At 41.2% G+C, this 10,082-nt stretch overlaps 1 protein-coding gene and 1 pseudogene across 2 annotated transcripts; both read left to right on the forward strand.

Annotated features, from left to right (window-relative positions):
• The first annotated feature begins 512 nt into the window (after window positions 1-512).
• On the forward strand, window positions 513-4,055 carry LOC143746472 (uncharacterized). The gene is made up of 3 exons (XM_077238276.1): window positions 513-661; window positions 1,814-1,893; window positions 2,377-4,055. Exon 3 carries the CDS (start codon window positions 2,384-2,386, stop codon window positions 3,698-3,700), a length of 1,317 nt encoding a protein of 438 aa, XP_077094391.1. The 5' UTR covers window positions 513-661; window positions 1,814-1,893; window positions 2,377-2,383; the 3' UTR covers window positions 3,701-4,055.
• A 366-nt stretch (window positions 4,056-4,421) lies between these two features.
• LOC143746464 (uncharacterized) lies at window positions 4,422-7,643 on the forward strand (annotated as a pseudogene). The gene is made up of 3 exons (XR_013206562.1): window positions 4,422-4,585; window positions 4,724-5,051; window positions 6,346-7,643. The product of XR_013206562.1 is annotated as an uncharacterized LOC143746464 (transcript).
• Window positions 7,644-10,082: the final 2,439 nt, after the last annotated feature.

Below are 10,082 nucleotides of genomic sequence, written 5' to 3' on the forward strand. Positions count from 1 at the left end.
TTATTTTAATAAATATTAAAAATCTAAAAGGACTGCATCGTACCTACATGAACACGTTTCAGTTGTTTTTATGAATGTAAATAATTCTCTTCAAAAGCTATTGAGCTTTATATTCTGTATGAGCCCATACAACAGAGAAAATAAGTAATTCTCTTTAAATGCTCACTCAAATTGAAGTTAGAAACATGAATGCGACTTTAGAGACGCTCCCTAAATTTGCATAGCGGTCTCCTTCCACAGCCATTGTAGCCTGGTGTATCCGTTTGGAAATATACTGGATATGTATTTATGCAGAATGCCTTTGTCCCGATGGAGATGCAGTGGAAGTCTTGAAGGGATTACAGTGTTTCAAACTCAGTTCTTGGAGGGCCACAGGCCTGCAAAGTTCAGCTCCAACCCTTATTAAACACGCCTGATCTCGTTAGTCAGGATCTTCAGAATTAGGCTACTAGAAACCATAGATATGTATTCATAGATACCACATTCGACCGCTACAGACGCGTCGACACTGCAGAACAGTGGCACTGAGTTTGAGACACTGGATGAGATCAGTGAATCAGGGAATAAACGGTGAATGTTGATTCCTCCAGGGCAGCAGAGGGCGCTGTGACCGCATGATCCCCGCGGAAGACCGAGTCCTCGCGGCTGCAACGCTCCGCTGGTGCGTGTTTACTCTATTTATCTGTTTATTATCTTCTAATATGATTGATGTTTTTGCCACTTTAGTGCTTTAATGGCCGAAGCGCTAAACGAAGCGCTTCTTGCAGCATCCCGCTGTTACTGTACCGGACTGTTTCGTTCACAGTTTCAGGAGAAACGAGCAGAAGTCTGTTTAATTTCAAAAACACATTAACTTATTAAATCAAGCGACTGAACATAAATGTGTTAAATGAATGAGGCAATACAGTAGAAGAGTCCTGGGATAGTTGGCAAAGACAGATATGAGGATTAAGTCAAAATTAACTTTAGTCCAAATGAATTCGCTTTTGTATTTGTGTGTGCAGTGAATTAATCTGTTAATGTTTACAGTTTCATGTGTTGGGTAAGTTAACAAGCGAACTTATAACACACTGACATACATTTAGACAAGACTCATTTATGTAACGGAGGTAAATTTTAACAGAAAGTTTGAACTTTGTTTCTTATGTTAAGGGTATTTCCCCCCTAAAAAGTCACGTGACAACCTCAGCTAACACGCAACGTTTCCAACAACGTGCTGTAAATGTTATGTTAAGATAAAATGTTCTAAAAATAACAACGTTATTACAACATATTGATATTTGTTCTCGTGACGTTAAGAGAAAACATTCTCAGAACAACGTCTGTGTGATGTTTTTACTTGAATACGTTCTCATAACGTTGTGAGAACTATTATGTTATTTGTAGTTGATGAACGTTCTCATAATTTAGACAGAAAATTGCTATTGATATTTGCTGGACGTTAATGTACTTATAATATTTCAAATACATGTTCAAAGAATGTTATATGCAAGTAAAAAATACGTTTATGAGAATGTTGTGTTAACATTATTAATGTAACCTTTTTAATGAATCTTACAATTTTGAAAACATTGCAAATCACTTTTTCCACAATTTTTATTTCTTTCTTTAAGCTGGGATTTAACTTGTAAGTTAATATTCACTAATATTTGACATCTCTTTGCATTTGAAGATGTAATCATGCAAACGTTCTGTAAGACATTATGGTACTTGTATTTATCCCTGCTTTGGACTAGCATAGTTAGCACTAGTTAGGTGGCAGGTTAAGTCCTCTGCGGACTGGGTTGAACTGGTTTTCGTTGTGTCTGTTAAGTGGCACCAGGACCGGGGTCATGTGACGACTCTGAAGACCAGCTGAAGATTAACAGACACAGAGAAGCTGCTCACACAAAGGTCAGACATCTGCGCTATTAATGTAATTGCACAGAAGTAACAGCGCTGCGATTGAAGTCTGCCTGAGTAGGGCTACTCGATTGTGGCACAAATCATAACCGTTATTTTTGGTCAGTATTGTAATCACGATTATTCAACGTGATTATTGGTGGGCGATGTGATCACAGTCTTATTTCACGATGTAAGTCATTTTTAAATATCAGTAGACTGCATTTTACAACACTCAGGTCGGCTGATTTGGATGTTAAGTTTGGCTTAGGAATGCTGTGAAGGAAAAGTGGCACAATAATCGCTTTACCTCCATAATCGTTGGAAGCCGAAATCAAAAATCAGCTACGATTAATCACACAGCCATATGTCTGACTCGAATAAAGTGCCAATCTCACTCTGTAAGGAATTTTTTTTTTTTTTAAGTCCAGTACATTTAATTTTCTAATTTGTTATTAATGTTTATGAAAAATGAGCCGTTTGTTCCTTTTCCAGCACTATCATGGTGAGAACGTATAAAAGGAAGACGAACCGAGCGAGTACGGCGCCGGAGACCATGCTGAAGGCGGTCCGGCAGGTGCTGGTGTTCAAGAAGACCATCCGAGGAGCCGCGGAGGAGTTCGGGATCAACTACCGCACGCTCGCCCGCTACTGCACCAAAATCCCCCGGGAGGAGGTGGAGGGAGGCGCGGAGCATCCCAGCTGCAGCGTGGGCTTCATCGGCGCCAGACAGGTCTTCAGCGCGGCGCTGGAGGCGGAGCTGGTCTCCTACGTGCTAATGGCGTCGGACGTTTATCACACGCTCCCGCCGAAGGCCATCCGGAAACTCTCGTACCAGCTCGCTAAAGGCCAGCAGCTGCAAATGCCTCCGTCGTGGCGGGAGAACAAACAGGCTAGCGCCGACTGGTTCGCCGCGTTTATAAAGCGACACCCGCTGTTGTCCGTCAGGACGCCGGAGCCGGCGAGTCTAGCGAGCGTCTTTAACAAAGAGATGTTTTACGTGAAGCTGAAGGCGCTGATGGAGCGCCACTCTTTCAAGCCCGAGGACATCTGGGTCATGGATGAAACGGGGATCACCACGGCTCAGAGGCCGGATCGAGTGGTGGCCAGGAGGCAGCCGGGATCATCCGTGACGTCTCCCGACCGCGGGCCCCTCGTGAGCGTCGCCGGCACTGTCTCGGCCAGCGGCGCCGTGATCCCGCCCTACTTCGTCTTCCCTCGGGTGCAGTTCCGGGAGCACTTCCTCACAGGCGCGCCCACGGGCAGCTCCGGCGGCGCGCACATCAGCGGATGGATGCGGGAGGAGCAGTTCCTCCACTTCTTGCAGCATTTGGTGCGACAGACCGGATGCTCCCCGGATAAACCCTGCCTCCTGCTCATGGACGTCCACGTGTCGCACCTGTCCATCGACGGCCTCAACTTCGCCAAAGCCAACGGCGTGGTCGTGCTGTCCTTCCCGCCGCACCTGCAACGCTCGGTTTGCGGCCCGTTCCAGAAATGCATCAACGCGGCCATCGACAGCTGGATGCTGGGAAGCCCGGGCAGGAGCGTCACGATCCATCATATTCCGGGAATCGTGGCGACGGCGCTGCCACAGGCCGCCACTGCGGACAACATCACGGCGGGGTTCAAAGCCTGTGGGATTTTCCCACTCAACTCGAGCGCTTCTGAACAACAGGGTTTCGCTACGGACTGTCCGGTCGCTCCGGCGTCCAACGGCTCGGACTCGACCCGGGATGCTCCCGATCCCTCGTGTCCGTCAGCTAAACCCACGCTGGAGCCGGACGGCTGCCGACTCGACTGGCTCGCCTGCGATTAGCCCTCGAATATAAAGACAGAAGCAGGACCTTGATCTCAGACGTTAACTCCACTTGTCTTTTATAGTCACACACACTTTACACAGTTTCCTTTAATCCTTTTTGTTACTTTTTCCTGTTTCATGAATTGCTTTTGTTTCACTGCTGTATTACGGTGTAAATTATTGCTGACAGGAATTAAATATGATACATTTTACATGCGTACATTGTGGAAGATTACTTTTTTGTTACTCTAGATAGTGTATGTCCCACTGTAGGTCAAAAGTTTGGTATGATTAAGATTTGTACATTTTTCTGAAAGAGTCTCTGCTGCTCACCAATGCTGCATTTATTTGATTAAAATACAGTGAAATATTACTACAATGTATATCAGCTGTTTTCTATGTGAATATACAGTAAAGTGTAATTTATTCCTGTGATCAAAGCTGAATTTTCAGCATCATTACTCCAGTCTTCAGTGTCACATGATCCTTCAGAAATCACTATAATATGATGATTTGATGATCAAGAAACATTTATAGAATTTTATTATCAATGTTGAAAACAGTTAATATTTTTGTGATGCATTTTATTTTTCATGATTCTTTATAGAATATAAAGTTTATTTGAAATACAAAGTCATTTTTATTTATTATCAGATAATTTCTGCTCTCATTTTGAGTTCAGATCAGTATATTATAAATGTGTCTTGTAATAATAATGATGATGTTTGTCTTCAGATGTTGACCATGACAGCACAGATGGATGTGATCTGCTGTAAATCAGTAGGAACGGATCTGTCCATGCTGGATATTGAGGATTTCATCACTGAAATCTGTCAGCTGAAGAAAGAGGTGGCGTCACTGGAGGCAAAGCTGAGAGAAAGAGGAGACAAACCCAACAGAGAGGTTTGAGCAGCTCATCATTTCATCCTTCAGCTCAATCAAACCAAAGTTTTGTTAGCTTCTTACTTCTTACGCCTCAGTAATGAGGCTAATATCAACAGGTTGTTGTTTATTTGTGTTGATCTATGATGTGTTTGTCAGGATCTGGAGAAGGTTGCAGTGTGTGTGACTGATGGGACAGAAGCTCAGGATTCAGTCTGGAGATCCAGAGACACACAGGACTCAGAGCTCAGCCTCACTTTACTGTGTTATACTGACGCTCAGGATCATGGATCCGCTGATCAAACCTCTGACTGTAACGCTGGAGAACAGCAGATGAAGATGTGCTCCGTCAAACTGGAGGACTGCAGGAACCTGATAGAGAGACGAGGAGAAGAAACCACAGCAGAAGAACAACAACAGAGACATGAGGAGGAGGAGGAGGATCAGAATAATGAGGAGGATGAGGATGATGAGTTCCCTCCTGCAGGTGTTTCTTCCTTTCTTTCTAGCTTATGTTGTTTTTCTTGACACTTGAATGTCCTTCATTAGACGTGGAGCAGAACCTCTGCGTTAGTGATGGGTCGGTCATGAACGAATCTTTAATATGACTCAGGACTAGCGAGTTGTCTCAGAGAGTGGTTCGTTAGTTTTGTGTTGACCGCGCGTACGCAACATCCTATGGGTTCTGTACTGGAAACCGAATGATTAGTTCATCTCTCGAGTCTTTCGTTCTTCCTGTCAGTCCCATAGAGGCTATGGTGTCGGTACTGGAAAGAGAAACGATCAGTTCATCTCTCGAGTCTTCGGGTCTGAGTCTTCTGAGTCATTCGTTCTTTTGACACGTGACGTGACGTGACAGCGCTGGGCAAATAAATGAGTTAATAATTCACAAATAAACTTTCTCATAAACAAGCGCGTAGTCAGTTTTTTTAAACGGTTACATGCTGCATTTTCAGTCTCAAAATATAGCTTTGAAATGAACGAAATGACTCGAAAAAAGATTCAAAGATCCGAGTCAGTAAAATGATCCGAACTTCCCACTACTACTCTGCATAATCAGATCTTAGAGAGCTCCAGGTTTGTTGTCCTTGTTTTTAGGGCTGCATGATTTGGCCAAAAATTGATAATTAATAAAATGGATTATAGTTTCATATATTATGGGAATGAATATTGGTTACACTTTCCAACAATGACGCGTTTGTTAAGGAATTAACATGAACTAACAAGAAGCAATATATTTTTACAAACTTTATTAACCTTTGTTAATGTAAAAATGTTAATGAATACAATTTTTGATCTTGAAATGAACAAATAAATGCTGTACAAATAGTTATGATTGTTAGTTCATGTTAACTATTGCAGTTAACAAATGCAACCGAAATGGAAAGTGCTGCTGTATTATGTCATGAAATATTTAGCAGTTGTAATAATACTATAAAAGTACATTATAAATGTGAAATAGGTGGCATGTGCCGGCATGAGTTTGTTTAGTTAACTAACAGGCTTTGCGATTAATAATATCACGATCGATACCCATGAATTAAGAATTCGTACCCTCGTTTTAATAAATCATGGCCATTTTGTAATCATGTTTCCATTGTTTTAGACAATGTGTCCAACAATTTAACAAAACAAGGGAACATATTAAATCGTGGGAATGAATTCTTAACTCAAGGACACAATATATCGTTTTTTTAGCCTAAAATATACAGAATTTATGTAATTCCTGGCGGATACACATTTTAAAGTTCGAAATTGTATTACCATTTTATTCCCTTCAGATGAGAATGGAGTTTCATCTTCTGAAACGGCCTCAACATCAAGAGATCAGCTGACGGCCAAGAGTTTCTCCTGCGTCACCTGCGGGAAAACACTGATCTCACAGGGACATTTAGCGAGACACGAGAGAAGACACACCGAGCAGAAGGACTGTAAGAGATGCGGCCGCAGCTTTCCTTCCTCGGAGGAGAAGAGACTCCATGTAAAAGAGCACAAGGAGTTTCGCTGCGAACCGTGCGGGAAGCTGTTTCACGTTCCTTCTAGTCTGAAAGTTCACGTGAAGACGCACACCAGAGACAAGCCGTTCCACTGCGGCGAGTGAGACAAGCGTTTCAGCTCCAAGGGGAATCTTCATGTTCACAAGCGAATCCACACGGGGGAAAAGCCGCACAAGTGCCCTCACTGCGAGAAGAGCTTCAGCCACAAACCCCATATGATGAAGCATGTGCGCGTCCACACCGGAGAGAGGCCGTACCAGTGCAGCGAGTGTGGGAAGACCTTTACAAACTCAAGCTCTCTGAAGGTACACCACAGAACACACACGGAGGAGAAGCCGTATCAGTGCAAACACTGCGAGAAGCGATTCCGACAGCTTTCTAATTTGACCTGCCATGAGAGGATTCACACCGGAGAGAAGCCGTACCTGTGCTCCTCCTGCGGGAAGAGCTTCTCCGACCCGCGCCATTACCGGATTCACCAGCAGCTGCACACGGGAGAAAAGCCTCACGACTGCTGCGTCTGCGGGAAGAGCTTCAGCCAGAGCTCACACTTACTGAAGCACCAGAGGATCCATACGGGAGACAGACCTTACAAGTGCTGTCACTGCGATAAGACATTCGCCCGATCCGACGTGCTGAAGGTCCACGAGCGAGTTCATACGGGAGAGAAACCCTACCAGTGCTCCGTCTGCGGAGAGAGCTTCGCTTATTTAGGGGGTTTTCAGAGCCATCAGAAGAAACACGCTGAAGAACTTCCCTGACATCAGCATCTGTTTTCCATGTCAAAGACGCTGTTTATTCCTGCTGTCCACATCCGGGTTGGTGGAAATCGTGCTTGTTTAGCCATCAGTATTTTAACTTGTTTGATATTTTAATGACTAACTTTATTGTTTTAGTTTTCTGAATGTAACTTTATTAAGCAACATGTAAACAAACAGAAAGGACACTAGTGTGTGAAATGAAAACATACTATCCTAAAAAAAGCAAGACTTTGAAATGAATATTGGCTACTACTGTCAGTCAAGTTGTTCCTTTAAAAACGTTTTTTAAACTGTAAATGTTTAATGTTGGTACATCCTCATGTTAAGGAAAATGTTAAAATATTATTTATTTTTCTCCCAGGGATGATGAATGGACTTTAAATGGACTCGCTAACATTAAAAACATAACATTAAAAAAGTTTTTAATATAAGTTTTTATTAGTTTTATAATGTAGTAATATCACAGTTAATCTCCAAAATGAATGTAGAAAAACCTTAAAGACAGTATATTTTAAATACTTGAAAGAAGGCCAGGATCACTGATACTAAAAGAACTACTGTCTTGATTATCCCCCCCCCCATTTTAAACATTATAGCCATTCAGCATTACAGTGTGATTGAAAGCTATCAATCTTTCAACATTTATTAGGCTTCAACAGTTTAAGTGAACTTAAAACAATCCTCACATAAACTTTAAATAAATTTCATATAACTTACAATTAATTAGCATAGTTAAGACATTAATTGATTTGGATTTGAGTAGTTTGCATAAAATTGTGTTTTCTAATCGGGCACTGAACAGAGTCGCTCATTAAAGGTCCTTCAGCGGCTGCTCTTCAGTTCAACTTTTAGGTGTTTTCTGAAAAGACGCTGAACGTTAAAGAAGAAAGGATAATATATCACGGTGAGTTCAGTCATTCGTTTAATATCGTGTCATGTTATTATATGTTTTCATAAGATCATATGAAACCCATGATTAGACATAATTTATCAATTTGAGGTGATATGTTCACTTTTGTTTACAGTTTGGACTTGAAGACTTGTTTATTTTATCAAGCTTTTGGCATTTGATTTGGTCTGAGAACTGTGAGTGATTTGTTGTATGCTTTTCTTGGTGTCATGTTTTGATGTCATTTTATGTGTCTATGTATTTTAGAGTTATTTACTACTTATGGGCAGCACTTTGGTTCATTCTAATGGTTTTGAAAGTGCTTTTTAAATAAAACTTGAGTTTTCATAAAAGCATGAAAGCCATTGGAAAAACGCCTCATGGCGTTTTATGTTCCGCCATAATCAAATCTCCGAAATCAAACATAACACAGAAAAAATGATGTTTACCCCTAAGTTTTGATGGTCAAGGATTACAATGATATCAGGTATACAAAATCATAGACTGTTCAGGTGAATAGTTAATGGTGAATGGTGACGTGAGAAGAAATCACAATATCTGAGAACCTAGGCCAGACTTTATAATATCATCTCTGTTGCAGGCATGTTGTATAGAGTTTAAAAAGCTTGATCCTTTTCTTCATTAACCTCTGACAATACAGTGGCGGTAAAGAGTGGAATATGACTGTTCGATAGTAGCACTGAAAAGGGTTGGACTGTAATAGTTGTGGTTTATTTCTATCTTTCCTCAATGGGGTGTCGATCAGAACACACTGGATTCGATCAGTTCCATGCAAAGCAGGTTTATTGTTGAAAGTCTTAGCTGTACGCAACACAGCAGTACACAGGATTTATTGCTTAACAGTGTATTTAGATGTGGGTGTGCGTGGTCTACAAAGGGAAAGGAATAATATATTAATAAATGTCCTGAGTATTATTACACAAACATCTCCAAAACGCTACCAATCTCTCAAATAAAGAATTATCAAGTTCAATTCTAGAATAAATCAATCAATATACAAGCAACAAAATTATGCAACACCGCCAACTGGTGGTCAAAAAAGGTAAAACGTTCTAAACAGAAACTAATCCTGAGGTGATTTAAATCAACGGCACGTAGTCAGAAACTTTGGGTTCTTAAACTTGAAATAACAAGAGTTTCAGCTATTAATGTGATGGTCACACATACATACATACATACAAGTCAAACACTGGGTGCAATATAAACACTATAAATTGCGATTAATATTGAACATAATCGGCACATTCACGTGCAATCGACAGTGAGCAATAAATGGCTTCATCTCTATTAAATACGCATCATTTATTAACGGATGACATTGTATCAAGGCTTTACAAATCCTTAACAAGCATTTATCGTAAACATGATAATCAGTCAACTTACATTTGCTTATTGACGCACACAGTGGCGGCCTTATGCACTCGTGGGCCCGTTTCAATAACTAATATGGGGCCATACCCATATTAAACATAATAGAGCAGAAAAAGCAAGGATTTCCTGTTGGTTTGCTTCAATGGTATATTATTTTATTACACACACTTTCAGCTTCATGAACAGGCAGCTCAACATAGAAATCATCCAACCTTATTTGATTAAAACTATATACAATTTATACAGCGTTTTGGAATAAGCCTCGTTCTTTCACGGACGGCAACTTCTCTGCTTAATTGATTAGGGCGATATATTTCCAGCTGTCTGGGCTGACATAAAATAAACAGCACAAACATCCCCTCAACTTAAATTATTACCAAAAGCAAAGAAGAAAACGTGTCTGACTGACACTGAACCGAACTTATAAATACAATGATGGGCGCGTTATTTCAGCACCGTGGACAGCTGAGCTCACCGGG

This window comes from Siphateles boraxobius, unplaced genomic scaffold, assembly GCF_051911475.1.
Source record: "Siphateles boraxobius isolate OS27281-9 unplaced genomic scaffold, OSU_SipBor_1 10, whole genome shotgun sequence".
NCBI classification, from domain to species: domain Eukaryota; kingdom Metazoa; phylum Chordata; class Actinopteri; order Cypriniformes; family Leuciscidae; genus Siphateles; species Siphateles boraxobius.

Coding starts and splice junctions, on each gene's coding strand:
- LOC143746472 (XM_077238276.1), top strand. CDS start 2,384: ATGGTGAGAACGTATAAAAGGAAGACGAACCGAGCGAGTACGGCGCCG.